The following is a 17,688-nucleotide window of genomic DNA, read 5'->3' on the forward strand; positions in this document are numbered from 1 at the left end:
GCTTGAACTAGCCCCCTAAGTCAGTGTGTGTATGGGGGTGCAGCTATATACCTGTCTCCTATGTAAATTAAGCATGGTGGAACAAAAAACAATGGAAGCTCTATTTGCATAGAAATCACTGGATGGATGCTAGAGGGGAGAGCTCCTACAGGTTGAAAAAGAGGGGTCCTTCAACTAAGATGCGGGCTGAAGTTGCTGGGAATTAAATATGGGAGAGAAACCTGCTTGATCAAAGCATGCATCTTGCTAGATTAAGTTTTAGACTTTTAGAAGCATGTTTTGCTTGTAACTCTTTCTAGCTTTATTCCTTATACTTGAACTCACTTAATCCTATGTCTATTTTGTTAGTAAATTATTTTCATTCATGCCATAAACTGACTCATTGCTATGTTTAAAGGCAAGGGTGTATTTACGCCCATTTAAGTTAGTAAGCTGTGATGTGCTTTTGTGTCTTCAAAGCAACAAACAAACCTGATTATTTCTCTGAACTATCCGGGAAAGGGCTGGACATTATGGGGCATATGGTTTGGGGGAAATTTGGCACTGGGAGTGTGTTGGAGTCGTCTTGCTGGTTGTAACCAAGCCTGGTGGATGCCAGAGCGTAACTGGTGTGCTGCTAGCAGACGGCTGGGGTCAGTGTCTGTGGGACCAGGATTGCAGCTATACACAGACACTCAGGGTGTGACCTCACACACACACACTGTCACACACTCCCCTCAACACACATACACACACTGTCTCTCACATACACACACTCTCACACACATGCTTTCTCAAACACATGCCCCTAACCCACAAGCATTCTTTCACACAATCCTTCAAGCCCCACCCCACACTGTTTCTCACATACACACAATCTCTCACACAGTTCCCCAACACACTCTTACGCACATGCACACACATAGTCTATGTCACGCCCCCCAACAGAGACACACTCACACGCTTTCTCACACACACGCAGTCTCCATCACAGTCCCCGAAACACTCACACACACACTCTCTCTCACACACATACACACACACACACACACACACACACTTGAATTATTATTTTTGTTGTTACTTCTTGTTACTTCCTGTTGCAATGCACAAGGCACATATAATCTTTATAATTTTATTCTTTCAAAGTTCGTTGAGGATTACAGTGCTGTTATTTTAGTTTTTCAACTGCTCTGTTCATTTCATCATTTTATTTCTCTTATGCTTAAATTTAATTCTTTGAGTAGTGAGTTCTAAAATGCCTAACCTGTCCTGGTTGGAGTAATAATCATTACTTTTATTACCATATTGTGCTTTGTCATTCATTATTTAAAATGGTATAATCAACTAATAGTATCCGTCTAGAATGTCAATTAGCTTATACAAACCTTAGCAATGCCAGTTTAAAACACAATTAGTTAAACACACACTGGGCAGATGAAGGTTACTTATTTGCAAATTGTACTTTTAGTTATATCTATAAAATAGCTTAAAATTTGTATGAAAATAAATGCAGTTCCAAGTCTGATACTAACAGTAATGATTGAGTTAAAGGTTAGTGAGTCACGGACATGCTTGTGCTCAGTAAACATAAATGCTAAAATAATTAGAAAAATAAATCCCCCCTTGTCATAACTATAAAGGGAAGGGTAACAGCTCTCCTGTGTACAGTACTATAAAATCCCTCCTGGCCAGAGACTCCAAAATCCTTTTCCCTGTAAAGGGTTAAGAAGCTCAGGTAACCTGGCTGACACCTGACCCAAAGGACCAATAAGGGGACAAGATACTTTCAAATCTTGGGGGGCGGCGGGGGAAGGTTTTTGTTTGTGCTCTTTGTTTTAGGGGGTTGTTTGCTCTTGGGACTAAGAGGGACCAGACATCAATTCAGGCTCTCCACATCTTTTTGAACAAGTCTCTCATATTTAAACTTGTAAGTAAACAGCCAGGCAAGGCGTGTTAGTTTACCTTTGTTTTTCTCAACTTGTAAATGTACCTTTTACTAGGGTGTTTACCTCTGTTTGCTGTAACTTTGAACCTAAGATTAGAGGGGAGTCCTCTGGGCTCTTTAAGTTTGATTACCCTGTAAGTTATTTTCCATCCTGATTTTACAGATTTTTTACCTTTTTCTTTAATTAAAAGCCTTCTTTTTCAGAACCTGATTGATTTTTCCTTGTTTTTAGATCCAAGGGGGTTGGATCTCGATCCACCAGGAGTTGGTGGGAGGAAGGAGGGGGGATGGTTAATTTCTCCGTGTTTTAAGATTGAAGGGGTTTGGATCTGTATTCACCAGGAAATTGGTGAAGAGTCTCTCAAGGCTATCCAGGGAAGGGAATTAGCATCAAGAGTTGTGGCAGCGGCCCAGATCTAAGCTGGTAGTTAAGCTTAGAAGTTTTCATGCAGGCCCCCACATCTGTACCCTAAAGTTCAGAGTGGGAAAGCAGCCTTGACACCCCGTCTTAATAAAAGAGGGAAAAAACCTTAACTGCATATATTAAAGTTAAGTAAATACATTTTTAGTGAAGTGAAAAACAATTCACTAAACTAGAGCAGACAATGGCAGTAACACAGAGTGTGTCAGAGAAAGTAAGGAGGTTTTATTTCGCTCTCCTAAAGATAGTGCACAAAGTACCAAACACGTGTTGCTGATATCTGTGTTAAAGATCCAGAACTGATCCCCCAAGGATTGGGATTGGGAATATCTTGCTGTATTATCTCTTGATTGTTCTAAATTCTTTAACAATCTGTGATTTTTTAGAACAATTTTTGAGAACGGCCGTTATCAGAACATCACATTGTCTAATACATTTTGTGAAGGCCAAGATTATAACAGGGTTCAAAAAAGAACTAGATAAATGAATGGAGCATAGGTCCCATCAATGGATATTAGTCAGGATGGGCAGGGATGGTGCTAGCCTCTGTTAGCCAGAAGCTGGGAATGAGTGATGGGGATGGATCAGTTGATGATTGCCTGTTCTGTTCATTCCCTCTGGGGCACCTGGCATTGGCCACTGTTGGAAGGCAGGATACTGGGCTAGATGGATCTTTGGTCTGACCCACTAAGGTCGTTCTTATGTTTTATGTGAGTAACTGCTCAATCTTGTCCCCCACGAGGATAATCAGAAAATGTCTTGTCTGCCCTTGAAATGCTACTGCAGGATCTCTGTAGCTCTTATCTGTAGACATAATTTATGCCAAATGGAGGGATTCCCCATTGGTGTACATAAGCCCCCTCCCTGAGAGGTGGTAGCTAAATCAACAGAAGAATTCCTTAGTCGCCCCAGTGCTGCTTACTCAGGGACTTGGGTTGGCTTAACTAAGCCAATCAGGAGTGGATTTTTCACATGCCTCAGTGACTTATTTATGATGACCTAATTTTCTAGAGCAGATCAGGACTTAGATATTACAGAAGACAAGGAAGTGTGGTAGAATCAGGCCTGGAGTGATATACTATTTCATGAGAGGATGAGTGGCTGGATTACATGCCCAGTTTCAGGATGAACCTGTTCTCAAAACAAATCCCACAATGGCAGAGAAATGGCTTATTTCACACTCATGTACTTTAACATCTGAAAATGTTTAATTCACATTTTCTTTGAAAAGAAATAACCCAGAGGGCCCTGTCTATATGGAAATTTGTGTCCTTGTTTATTCAGTGACACAAACATTGTTTCCCGAGCCCTAGATTGAACCATGACCAACATACATACATCTGGGGAGTATCTATATTTGCATTCAGCATCTTGTGAGTTCACCCCACATGTCAATCAACCTGAGTGACGAAATGATCAACAATTCTAGTCTAGTCAGAGCCTAGGATTTCAGGCCATCAGTGCATGCCTGGTTTTGTTTATTTGCACTGTTAGAAACATGTTTTGAAAAGTGCAACTGACTAGAATTGGTTTAGGAATAAGCTGTTCTCTCAGCCTTACCTATTCCATAGCATCACTACTGCAAATTATCATAGTTTACAACTGATGAACAAAATGAAAGCAATATTGGATTATTTCCATCTATTCTTTTATTGATAGGATGCTACAGAACAATATTTTTTTCTATTTATAAAGAACAGGTTAGTGCTTTGTATTTGATCAGTAATGATTTTGATTAATGAAACAAATTAATTCTGTGGAGGTTTCTATACTGTAGTAGTTTTATTTAATATTTCAAAGGAGACAGAACAAGCTCAGTTTACAGACACTGGATTTGGGGCAAGATCCTCTACTGGTCTTGAGTGGTTTAGCTCTATTGACTCAATGGAAATACACCAATTTACACCAGTTGAGGATCTGTCCCCGTGAAGGAGATTATCAGTGCAGTTTCTAATTCCCTCCTCAGTGTCCAGTGCAGTTGTGCCTTCCTTAAACACCCATAAAGCAATTAAAGTCCACATTTTTGAACCCAGTCAACCCTTTCCTGCTCCTGCTCTTGTTGTTCTTGCTTCTTCTGCAGCTAATGTTTCCCCTACGACAGATAGCTAACCCTGTGGATGTTCCTTGCTGCTCTCACAGCAGATTTCACAGCAGTGTCAATCCAGCCGTGAGGCAGGGCTGTGTGTTCTCCTGCAAAGTGGACCCTCCCTTCATTCTGAAACAAAGGCCCAGGATAGTCAGCAAACTGGTAGGGGGTGAATGAGGCAAATGCTCCCATGGAATGTTTGTCCAGATTCCATCTCTGTATCACGTGTTTATCACAAACAGACCGGAGATGGTCCTTAGATACATTGTGGATTTCTGCCAGGTCCTCCAGCACCACATCGATGCACTTCTTGTCACTCAGGGGAAGAAAGAATTCAGCGTCGTTGTTCCACATGTAGGAAGCCACAATCACCCTCACCCCACTAGAGAAGTTGTTGTTGGGATAGTAGATGAATCTGGAAGGACGATCTGTGATTGACGGCCTACCTCGAATCCCATCCTTCTCCCAGAACTTTTCAGTGCAGGCCAAGGCAACCTTGGTGGCGCTTGCATAGTGAATGGAGCGCAGGGCGTGGGTCTTATTGGAGGAAAGCGGTGGCAAAAATTTGACAAGTCTCATGGCTTTTGCTGTGGCTGTGACAAGGACATAATCAGCCATCACTGAGGAGGGGCTACATGTGTTGTGTGCACTATGGTACAATACTTGGACCTTGTTACCAATGTATTTTATCTGCTCTACTGTGCAGTTCAGCTGGACAACTCCAGGCATAGACCTGTAGAAGGCCAGGGGCAATTGGTCGAATCCCCCTGTGATCTCATCAAAACTGAAAGAAACAAGAAGTGATGGGTGAAAGGATTACATTAGTAGCAGAACTACGATTGTTTTTAGGGACAACAACAAAGTGGGGCCCCTTTGAGATAGGGTCTGTGTCTGAGACAGATCCTGCCTCAAAGAGTTTATGCTCCAGCTAGACAAGACAGATAAAAAAAAAAGTTTATTATTGTCATTTTACAGAAGGGGAAACTGAGGCTTAAGTGACACACAGACCTGGGGCCCGGAGGGGAATTTCAGCCAATGCTGGGGAAATTCAGATTGTGCTGCACAGGGTGAGTCAAAATTATGGCCCAGATTAAGGAATCGAGGACTATATTGCTGACAATATGACCCATTTGATGACAGAGAGTGCTTCTCTCCGCACATTCTAACTACCGCAAGGGGTGTTTCTCATTGGTAATCTGGAGTGTCTGCCTCTATCAACTACAAGAAGAAGGATATTATTTAGTTATTTACTCACATTGCAGTCACACAAAGGGTACATTTACACTGCCGGTGCAGCAAGACTCCCAGCCTGGGTCGAGAGACTCAGGTTAGTGGGGCTCTCAGTAGCGCTATAGAAATAGCTGTGTAGACAGTGATTTCAAGTTGCCGCTTGGGCTGGAACTTGGGCTCTCAAGCCCACCCATCTCCCAAGGCTACAGAGCCCGAGCTCCAGCCCAAGCTGCAACTTCAGAGTGCTGTCTACACAGCTATTTGTACAGTGCTAGTAAAATCCCCACTAGCCTAAGTCTCTCACCCTCTCCTAGAAGACTCACTGCCACGGGCAGCCCACTGGTAACATAGACACCCCAAAAACCTTGCAATTTAAGTACATTCGTTTCTCACCCGTCTTCATGAAAGAAGATATTAAACTCCATGAGAGAGTTAAGAAATGACCTGTGGAATCCAGCACCCTCATTCATCAAGTCTCCAATCATCTGTACAGCCCCATGGCTTAATTTCCCTTCTTTAATCAAGTACTCCTGGGAGGGGAGGAAAGGGAGTAAAGTTGTTCTCTCTTCAGGCACAAGAGGCACATTTATGGAGGTATCATTGGGGAAAGATTTGACTATCATGAAGAAGGAGAAGATAAAAGGTTATTTTCAAGTTTTATATGGTGATGATATTGTTGCCCCTTTTTGGTCTCAGCCATTGCCAATATCCAAGGCCTTGCCTGGTTCTTTCTGTTTGAAGGAGAGATTGATGATGTGAGTCAGGTCTTTCTTTGCTGCAATCCTGTCTATTTAAAAAGAATGGATACAAAGTCCTGTTTCCCTGAACACAGTAGAAACAGTCAACTGGAGGCAATGTCCCTGCTCAGCAATTAAAGTCTGCATTTCCAGCAAATACTGTGACCAAAAGCAGCTCTCTTTTGTTTTCCTCAAAGGGCCATGTTAATCACTACTACTCTCTGTTTCGCCTGGATTTCTCCCCTTCTCACACACACAGACATGGCTGCAAACAATCAGTCACCTAACCTCTTCAATCAATCCTAGGGAAACCCTCAACCCCCACTTATGATTGGCCTACCCATGCAGCTTGATAAGGCCTTGGGCAGTGGCTTCCATTGCCTCCAGCTATCTAACTCCAGAAAGGAGCTTAATTGCTTCTCCCATTTAAACTGAATGAAATGTGTTTAGCATGCCCATCAACTTTAACCAGGTCTGAGCCTAACCTATAGACTAAAGATATGTTTGATCGCCACCATTAACACCTTCCAGCATAACAATATTAAAATAATAATTGAAGGAAATATGAAATTTCTGGCACTTAGTCCTTTATTTTCCATAATCTTGGCCAGAAACAAACCCCTGCCCACTGAGGCTGCCAAAAGGAGAAGCCAATCCCAATAAACTGTGCAGAACTTCATAATATGCTGTTTTCCCTCATTCCTTTATTGGTGCTTTGAATAAAGGACAACCTCAACATGAAAACCAGCATCATTAGGTTTCATCAGGATAAAGAGGTGCATTTTACACCGCTCTTAGAGCAATTTTTTCAGACTTTCCATACTCATTTGGATTTAAAGATACTCAAAGGCCCATATCCATTACCTTGGTGGAAAAGGAGTCATACCGATCCAGCAACGCTCCACAATCTAGACTCCAGAACTGCTCTAAGACCTGTGTTGGAACCATGCATGGAAACATTCATAGACAGAAAGAGAAATATGATCACAAAAACACAGGACCAAATTCTGTTCTCCTATATAACTACCTAGGTACTTGCATGATATCTGCAGGCTTCATAATCACCGATGGATTTTATTCCCAAAATATTCCTTTGGGGTAGGGAAGAATCAGCTCCATTTTACAGAGCACATAGCTATGGCAGCAACTGAACCCATATCTCTTGAGTCCTAATGCAATGCCCTATCTACCAGACCCTAATTCCTGTGTGTATCCGTGAGACCCCAGTGAATGGAACTGAGTTGCATGGCATAGTCTACAGCCCTGCTGTAGTTAAATGGCAGGATTTGATCCCGAGTTCACTGAGTAGGAAACAAAAAGAGGTGTTACTTTTCAGGGAAAAGAGACCAGCACATACTACAGAAGAAGAGACCCCCTGTGCTGCAGTAGAAGTTAGGGTCATTTTTCAGAATCAGGCTGGTAATTTACTTTCCTTTATACAATCGACCAATAAACAGACCTTCTGCAGAATTCCTTCATAAAGTTCCTTAGCAGATTTGCCTTTCTCTGAGGGAGCCACAGTAAAATTCAAGATATCAGGGTTCTGTCTGATATTCCCAGCTTTTGTCCTGACACTATTAACCAAATACCAGGCGTTGTCATCTGTCTGAGAGAACTTGTTTAGCTTAAGATCAAATTGCCTAATAAATTCATGAACAATTCTGCAAAAGAAAGAAAGGCGAGAGTCAAAAAATATGAAAACAAGATATATGCTCCTCTGACTATAAAAATAGTAAGGTAAATATGTGATTTGTCTCGTTCCCTTCCTGAAACTTCCTGACTCCAACAGATGTTCTTAATGCTGTAGGAATGATAGATAGATGATAGCTAGACAGATCAATTGATAGATCCTGATCCCCGTCTAAACTGATGTAGTTCCATTGATTAAATGGAGATACCTGGTATGTAGTAGCTGGCTGGCTGGCCCATGAACTGGTAACTACAGCTTTGTACATAATAATCCCATCTCGCTGTTCTGCTTCTAAATTGTAGCTTGAGTTCATGGTAGTTTCGTTTGAAGTCAGGGTATATTTATGGTACTGGTGTTTATTTTTTAAATAAGCTTTTGTTCCATATAATTGTTCTGAAAAAATATTCTATTCTATTTTTGTTCATATACTTCCTCTCAAAACCATTGGGTAAAGTGTTTTATGAAATAGTACAACTCACTTTAAATCATTTTGGCTGATGAACAGTCAATATCTATTGTCTGGCTTTATTCTGACTCAGGGCTTGATACAACTTCCATTAAGATCAATGGGAGTTTTTCTGATGGTTTCATGGAAATTCAGTCATGCTCTCACTAATCATCAGTTCCATAATTAGGGCCTAATCCTGAAAACACTTATTGCTGAGTGCATTGTTTACTACTGGCCAGATCCCACCCATGTCAATGAGACTAGTCAGCAAGTTTTTAGGATGCTGGATCTCATCCTTAACCATAGCAGAATTCTGCAAAACTGGGCTGTTCCTTTCCTAAACAACTTACATGACTGAGGAGTGGAAACTGTATTACCTGTGGGTGCTTGGCAAACGCATGGCTCCCAACTCCACATACCAATCATGTGTCTCATCTCGATAGGTCCTGACTCGTCCTCCCACACGACCACTGGTTTCCAGAACTGTAACCTAGGAACAAGCATGGAAAATGGAACAAGCAGGTGCAAAGGACAAAACTTTCAAAACCTTGGTGACTAAAATTAGGCAACTGAATCTACATTCGGGCAACTAGATAATGAAATAAGACCCTGATGTCTCCACACCCACCAGTTCCTAACTCAACCAATAAATGTGCTAGGTACATTGCACATCTGAAAATTGCACCCATTTATTTAAGGTGGGATTTTCAAAAGTGCTCCATGTTGGTTGAACTGCACCCATTGCAGTCAATGGGAGCAGAGTGATGCCAAATCTGAGTGTGTCTGAAAAATCTGAGAGCCAGTTCTACGCTCCCAGGTGTTGTCAGCATAGCTTTGTTGGTTGGGGTATGAAAAAAAACACACCCCAGGCAACATAAGTATGCTGGCAAAAAAACAACAAAAAAAAAACCACCAGTGTAAACATAGCTATGACAACACAACAGTGCTTCTGTTGACATAGCTAATGTCATTTTGGGACGTGCCCTTACCATACTGACTGAAAACACCTCCTTCTGTCAACATAAGCTGCATCTAAACTCTGCAGGAATACTAATAGAATTTGTAGTGTAGGCAAGGTCTCAGCCTTATATGTTGGTATAATTTATTGATTTAGAGGGAATATTTTCTAAAGCACAAATAGTGCTGCACCTAACTGCTGTTGTGCTTTGGGTAACATTCCTGTAGTTGCTTAACTTTAAGTACCCAAGTTTGAACATTTTGTCTAGAAATTTTCCATATAATCAGGGTCACTGGAGTTCACAAAGAGCTTAGACTGGGATTTACAACTCCCTAGGCTTCTACGCACATCCCGGCCTTAAAGACAAATGGATTTATGTGGAAGTTAAATAGTTCATAAGTCTTGCACTGACTTCTCTGTGCAGGGGTGAAGATCATTTAAAGTCTTCACTGGACTGAAATTCACCCCTGTTGATTGTGGCATGTAAAGAACGTAAAAAGAAGGCAGAGTGAAGGCTACCAATAGCATATCAATTCTCCCGTGCTTAGATTTCTGTGAGATAGTGTATGCGCTGTACAGATATTGGAATTTGAAAGTATATTGCTGTAACTTGTCACGTTCTAATGGATAGAGTTATTTTGAAAAATATAGCTTTTTGGGGATTTGTTCCTTTTTCTATTTCTTACGATAGTTACTGTAACTCCTCCAGCTTTACATTAATGAAGGTTCAGGGAAATGTTCCAAGACAGAAATGGGAAGAGGGAGCCTAAATCCTATTGAAATACAATGGGAGTTTGGCACCCAGAGTCCCGTTATTGCCTTTGAAAAATCTCTTCCTTTGTCAACGAGGCTTTTATTTCTTTCTTTCATGTGAATTCCCCTTGTTTCATTTTTAATCATTCTTTAGCCTAATCACCTTTATTTCTCAGAAAAGAAATAATGAAAAATACTCAAGCCAGCACTGACTCCCTGCCTTGCTCTGACACCTCTCTGTGCATAGAATTACCATGTGACCGGCATCTCTGAGCAGTTTGGCAGCAGTGAGTCCACTTATGCCTACCCCTACAATGACCACCTCCACTGGATGAGCTGCCTTTCCGAGCCCATTTTCGGCAATCTTCACCAGCTCATCGTAGTCGGGATCATCAAGGCAAGATTTGGGAAATCTAGAGAAACTCTCAGACCATAGTACAGCCACAAGGAGAAACAGCCTGGAAAGTGCTGGGGACATATGCACAAAGAAAAGCATGGTGCAGTGAATGAATAATGCAGTCAGTGAAGCAAACTCATTCTCTGAAATCCAGATGGCATCACTGAAATTACACAAATCAGTCCACAGCAGAGCTAAAATCCAGATAAGGGTGTGCAGCAAACCAGCCCTGAATTACAGGTACAAACTGATTACCCAAAGAACTACAGAATAACACCCTCCCCCCTTTTCCTTTTGAAATGGGCACCAATTTCATTCAGGAAACAAAACAGTGTCAACAATTTCCTTTGAATAATGTGACTTGTTTTAAACACTGATCCTACAAAACTTAAGCACATGAGGAATCTCATGGAATCATCTCTAGCATTAGAACATTGTCCTTGATTTGTGCCACAGCTTTGAGGAGAGCAGAGAAATTGTAAATGGGTCCCCCAACATCTTAGTGCACTCGCTCAGAGGATTATACAAGGTTAATGACAATAAATGTATTTACAACGTCAGAGTCTGATCCTACCGCCATTTAAGTTAATGACAAAACTCCCATTGCTTTCAATGGTTGAGGATCATGCCCTTGATGACCTAATTGTACCATGAAATACCCACATAGATGGGTATGCACTCTCTCTCAGTCTCAAAACAAACAAATAAACAAAAAACCCCACACAACACACTAGCTACCATTATGGCATGATCCAAGGCTCATAGAAATTATTGGGAATCTTCTCATCAATTTCAGTGGCATTTGGAATGAACCCTTACAGAGCAGAAAGTGGCACTGAAAAACAAATCCAAAAACATACCTGTCTGAAAAGAAGAGGGAAAGAAAAGTATGAGGTGACAAAGAGAAAGATGCAAAACAAGAACTCATGTTTAAGATGGACTAATAGGCAATCTTTACCAGCCCCAAAGCAGTGTTCCCAGTGCAGTCGTTTCACTTACAGAGTCTGTCCATGTTTCCAACAGTAGGACAAGTCATCAAGTGAGAACCTTCATTATATAGCCTGAAGAAGGCTGGCTCAAAAGAAAAAGGTGGTTCAAAAATTCCTACCAATCAGTATGTTCCAAATATTGAGAAATACGTAATTAAAAATTCTAGAGGTGGTGAATTTCCAATCTAAAGACCCACCTCTGTATAGTTCCCTCCCTCTTTCAGTTACACCCTTTCATCAGGAGACACCAGTTTACTAGTACCCAAGCAACTAATTTTTTCTGGAAGTCCCACACATGTATATACCCAACTCATACATATATCTGTCTTCATCTCAGCAGAGATAGTTGAAGACATAATTCAGTATGGATTCCTCTCAAAGGGGGTCTGAATCCCCTTGAGGAATTTGTTGATTTCCAACAACAATAATGTTTTGAAACATAAGATAGCTAAGGGTGTTTCCCTATTTTACCTCCAGCGATGAGGGTTTCATTTATGCAAATAGCTGTGCACCTGACCTAATCAGGAAATTTTGTAGCAGCAATATCCTGGAGGGAAGGTAGCCCCTTCACAATTAAGGTTGCAATTATGTAGCTCAGTGGCTCTCTACCTTATCAGATGGCTGTAAGCCCTTCAGGAGTCTGATTTTGTCTTGCGTACCCCCAAGTTTCACCTCACTTAACAATGGCTTGCTTTCAAAATCAGATATAAAAATATAAAAGTGTTGCAGCCACACTGTTATTGAAAAATTACTTCCTTTCTCATTATTACCATACAATTCTAAAATAAATTGATTGGAATATAAATATTATACTTACATTTCAGTGTATAGTATGTAGAGCAATATAAACAAATTGCTGTCTGTATGAAAGTTTAATTTGTGCTGACTTCGCTCGTGATTTTTCTGTAGCCTGTTGTAAAACTAGGCAAATATCTAGAGGAGTTGATGTATCCCCTGGAAGACCTCTATGTATCCTCAGGGATACGCTACCCCTGGCTGAGAACCACTGATGTAGATGTTAGGATATAGATATTCAAGCCTGTCTGCAAAGGCCTATACTTTAAGAATTTAGGTGTATTCTTATAACTTAGCTAGTTGTAGAGGTATAAAAGAAAGAATCAAAATCACTGTCTGCCTGTGTAAGGGCCTTTTCTTACTGTAACAGTCTGAGGCCCTATTCTTAGGCTAAGCCTTTGGCTAAGCAGCAGAGGCAGCCTGTAAGCGGCGTCGGTCGGTCCACCGATCTTCTAGGGGCTGGTGGGGAGCTACAACGTCACTGGACGGCCTGGGTTACGCCTCTGCCACTGGGGAATTAGCAGCAGGAAGAGCGCTAGCCAGCGTCCGGAATGCGCCCCTCAGGCGGGGGGGCGCCAGCAAAGGTCAGTAGCGCGCCCCTCAGGCAGGGTTGCACTGTCAGGGTTATGGTCCCGACATGGGTCAGCCGGGTAGGGGAACACACGCCCACCCTACACCACTGCATTCCAGCCCAGGGCCCTGACAGTGTCAGGACAAGGGTCCCGCCACTGAGTCCATGGGGTCCTTCTGCTATATAGACTCACCGCGGTGCAGTTCTGTCCCTGGGCTACTTCCTACCCGATTGCTCCTCCGAATCCCTCCGGTCCCGCCAGTTCGTCGGGGTAGTTAGCGGCTGGCAGCTCCAGCTCCCCCTCTGGCTCAGGCTCCTCCAGTTCCTCGCAGTTCTCGGCTGCTGGTAGCTCCAGCTCCCCCTCCGGTTCCTCCAGTCCCTTGGGGTACTCGGCAGCGGGCAGTCCTGGCAATCCCAGTCCTTCCTCCAGGTGAGGTTTCCATTGGTCCAGGGCCTCCCCTGGCGTGGCAGCAGGGTCTGAAGGAGCAGTCTGCATCTGCCTGTCTCCCTCCCTGGTGCTGCTCTGACTGAGCTAAGGGTCCCGCCCTTTATACTTCCTGTTCCACCCCTCCCCTTCCGGGGGGTGGAGCGAGCTTGGCCTGGCCCCGCCCACTCAGGCTGAGAGAGCGGCCCTTTACACTCAGGTTCGGAGGGCAGCCACCCTGGGTCCCTACACAGCCATAAGCTGAGAAGTGAACGATCACATCCTTACATTCCAAACTAGTCACATTGAAATAAGGTGGTATTGGGCTGTTAGGAATACAATCCTGTGCTGATATTCCTATCACCTCCAGAGAAAGGAAAGAGCCTAGAAGATATAAAAGGAAACTTAGTTTGATAGCATCCTGTCTGGCAAAAACTCACTTATCAATAGCTGGGATGTGAAATCCTCATTTCTGTATTCTTCCATCACTGGCGTCTTCACTTCCCTATTGTTTGTCTATATAATCTCTGGTTCTGTGATTGTTTCTGCCTGCTGTATAATCAATGTTGCTGGGTGTAAACCAATTAAGGTGGTGGGATATAATTGGTTAAATACTCATGTTACAATATGTTAGGATTGGTTACTTAAATTTCAGTAACATGATTGGTTAAGGTATAGCTAACCAGAACTCAAGTTTTACTATATAATCTGCAGTCAATCAGGAAGTAAGGATGGGGGGGAATGGGAATGGGAACAAGGAATGAGGGTGGAGGAATTGGAATAATGTTTTGCTAAGGGGGGGAAATGGGAACAGGAACAGGAACACAGGCAAGGCTCTGTGGCGTCAGAACTGGGGAGGGGGACACTGAGGAAGGAAACTGGAAATATGCTTGCTGAAAGTTCACCCCAATAAACATCAAATTGTTTGCACCTTCGGACTTTGGGTATTGTTGTTCTCTGTTCATGCGAGAAGGACCAGGGAAGTGAGAAGTTAAAGGAATAAGCCCCCTAACCGTAGATAAGCGCTAAACCATATAATGGCTCCCTCTTTTAAAATCCACAACCTGAGGAATATTGGACTCAAAATTAATAGGTTAAGCCTATGGCTGAAGACAATTGTTTTCTGCCTAATTTGCGGTCAGTTGAACAAGGAGTTCATGAATAATGATAACCATAGGCACAGACTTTGTCCTTTCCTGGGGGGTGCTCAACCCCCGCTCTACACCAGGCCCCACCCACACTCCACCCCTTTCCCCAACCCCCCACCCCACCTCTTCCTGCCCCTGCCCTGCCCAGTCCCACCTCCTCCCACCCTGTTCTGCCCCCTCTCCTGAGTATGTCCCCCCACTCTCCCCTCAGCAACAGCTGGGAGGGAGGGGAAGGCACTGATCAGTGGGGATGCCAGTGGGTGCTGAGCACCCACCATTTTTTCCCCATGGGTGCTCAAGCCCTGCAGTCAGTGCCTATGATGACAACACACACACACACACACACAATATGTTTACCAGAGTTTAAAATATTGGGGGGGGGGGGAGAGGGGAAACGCTGTTCCAAGAAAAAAAGAAAGAAGAAAGAAAGAAAACAGAGGAGAGAAAGTTTAATGCACTCATTTAGTGAAAATTTGATGTAAACCATCAAACTCAAGGTTAGGGATTCTTGTTTTAAAATTTTAGATGCGGAGGCTTGGTAAAGACGGTGTCACATAGGCTGAGTCTGCCAATCAGTGCAAAGCCAGGTGGTCAGTCTGTGATGTGGGAGCTGGAACTGAGACTCACCAAACTCATCTCACACAGGGCAAACCAGATCTCGACTAGATGGGATGGGAACAGCTGTCAGTCCTTGCTGAGCTGGGCTGGATTCCAGCTGGTGTCCCAGAGGTGCAGACTTTGTAATGCGTTAGCCGCACCCTGAGGCATTTGGTCTCCGAGGAGGTGCTAATGGAAGTGGGGCATCCACAGTTATAATCTCCCTTACAGTACAAAGCAGAACCTTAATTACAACCTCATGCTTCAACTGCAAACACATATCACACTGCATAGTGCAGCTTGGCACACTTGTGGGCATTATAGAGTGACTAACAGCCAGCATCAGGCTGGCTGGAGTTGTTGAGACAGCATACTCAAGGATCTTTTTTTTTTCTCTTTCCTGTGTGCTTTCATTTCTAAGGAGTGTGGGTTCAAATCCCACTCCTCACATTACAAGATAGCAGTGACTCTGAAAAAGGTTCACAATGGACAAGCAACTCTACATGAGCTCCCAGGGTCATGCTGTGGCCAGAAGGGCTAAGGCAGTCCTTGGATGTGTGAAGAGAAGAGTGAGAGTAGGGAGGTTATTTTACCTGTCTATATGGCATTGGCAAGACCAACATTACAATGTTGTGCTCAGTTCTGGTGTCCACACTTCAAAAAGCTTATTCAGGAAGGGCAGGCATGAAGAAATTGGACTGATGATACATCGTACATCAAGAATATATACACTTGTTCTGAGGTCCAGAAGGAGGTGGGAGACAGAGCAGTTGAAAGTCTCTGGGTAAAGGTAAATGGGATGAAAAATAAAGGTGACATCATGGTAGGGCTCTAATATAGACCACCAAATCAGGAACTAGCTGAACAAATCTTGGAACCTTTAGTAATTATCTTTGAGAACTCCTGGAGGAAGTGTAAGGTCTCAGAGGACAGGAGAAGGGCAAAGACAGGACCTATCTTTAAAAAGGAGAACAAAGAGGACCCAGGGAACTATAAACCAGTCATCCTAATTTCTATACCTGGAAAAAGAATGGAACAAATTAGTAAAGAAACAATTTGAAGAAACCTGGAGGTTATAAGGAATAGCCAGCATGGATTTGTCAAGAACAAACCATGCCAGCAAACCTAATTTCCTTCTTTGAGAGTTTTATTGGTGCAGTGGATATGGGGGAAGCAGTACATGTGATATATCTTGATTTTAGGATTTTTGATACAGTCCCACATGGCATTCTCCTAAGCAAACTAGGGAAACATGGTCTAGATAAAATTACTATAAAGTGGGTGTCACGGTTCAGGGTGACCACACCTGTATTTCCTCAACCATGTTTCTGCGAGGGCATCCACTCTTGGCTTTCAGCTCCCCAGCAGTTGCACACTCAATGTGTTCATTTGCCTTTTTATACCATTTTATACAGAAGCAGATATTTAGCATACAAAGGGTCTCTTTCCCCAGGGCTTATTTTCAAAAGGTTGGCTTCAGAGAGGGAGAATTTGCATTTTCCTAATCACTTCATCTCAAGGTATTTCCTAAGGAAATCCACTAAACACATTGTTCGAAAAATAACGTTGATAATCCTCCTACTTTCCTGATATTGTTAATTTTGTTTTTTTTTATAAAGATTTCCCAGTAGTACATAAATATTTCTATTACAAAATACAATGAAATCCAAATTGTGTTAACTCTAATTAATTAAGATATCATTTAAACTACATTGACTTATCTTAATTCTATCAGATTTGTTCAAGAATTTGCACGATATTGTCAGTCCCTCTCATCTTCCCCGTACAGAAGTGGGTGTAAATAAGTTCCCAACCAGCACCCTAGGGGAATCCAAAAACGTATTGCCTTGACAGGTTTATTCCCTGTCATTACTTTTCACAAGTTTCCTATTTCTCCTGTTCAGTTGACAAACATTCTACACGGAAGCCAGCAGACATCCTTACAAAATCCATACAGAGCTGTTTGTCAACCCTTCTGAATCAGTTCTCTCTTTAGAACCAATGGGCTTAGCTTTCACGTGCCCCTTCCCCCCTCACCATTACTCCAAGACATTTGGGCGTAAACTTGAGACCTGGTTCTTCCTCCTGTCCCATTCGCTTTCTAGGGAGTGTGAGTGGGTCCTTTTTTACTCCAAAGGAAGAAATCTGTTAGGACTGCCTCCCTCCATGCTCTCAGCCATGCATTGCTTTTAACAGCAAAAATGTCAGGCCAGGGAGAGTCTTCAAACCTCCCTCACAGCCAAATTCCTTTCTCCGTCCCACCTCCCCTCAGGCTGTAGCCCGGGAACTCTGTTGGCCTAACCTCAGCTTTCCTGGGGGGAGGAGGAGGAAAATTGATTCCCCACCCTCCAATGCAGAGGTCAGAAATTCACCATCCCAGCTGATCAATGGTGTTGTGAAATGGTAGTGGCTTGGTGCTTGGTCTAGTACCCTGTCCAACTCCTCATAAAAGGGTCGGGATGACAGTGAGTTTCCAGTGGTGCGGTTCTCATCCCTGGCTGTCCAGTACTCAGTCTT

At 42.9% G+C, this 17,688-nt stretch overlaps 1 protein-coding gene across 3 annotated transcripts; it reads right to left on the minus strand.

The window, feature by feature from the left end:
- Nucleotides 1-4,076: 4,076 nt before the first annotated feature.
- Nucleotides 4,077-13,497, minus strand: LOC128848282 (L-amino-acid oxidase-like). 3 transcript variants are annotated; one of them, XM_054048186.1, is made up of 6 exons: nt 13,196-13,497; nt 8,917-9,029; nt 7,861-8,062; nt 7,266-7,334; nt 6,058-6,194; nt 4,077-5,218 (listed from the first exon to the last, which is right to left on the minus strand). In XM_054048186.1, exons 2-6 carry the CDS (start codon nt 8,937-8,939, stop codon nt 4,441-4,443), a joined length of 1,209 nt encoding a protein of 402 aa, XP_053904161.1. In that variant the 5' UTR covers nt 8,940-9,029; nt 13,196-13,497; the 3' UTR covers nt 4,077-4,440. The 3 variants fall into 3 exon arrangements, with proteins under 3 accessions (XP_053904161.1, XP_053904160.1, XP_053904162.1); XM_054048185.1 differs by lacking the exon at nt 13,196-13,497 and adding an exon at nt 10,558-11,553; XM_054048187.1 differs by lacking the exon at nt 13,196-13,497 and adding an exon at nt 9,168-9,330.
- Between the last annotated feature and the right edge of the window lie 4,191 nt (nt 13,498-17,688).

Source organism: Malaclemys terrapin, chromosome 13 (genome assembly GCF_027887155.1).
Source record: "Malaclemys terrapin pileata isolate rMalTer1 chromosome 13, rMalTer1.hap1, whole genome shotgun sequence".
NCBI lineage: Eukaryota > Metazoa > Chordata > Testudines > Emydidae > Malaclemys > Malaclemys terrapin.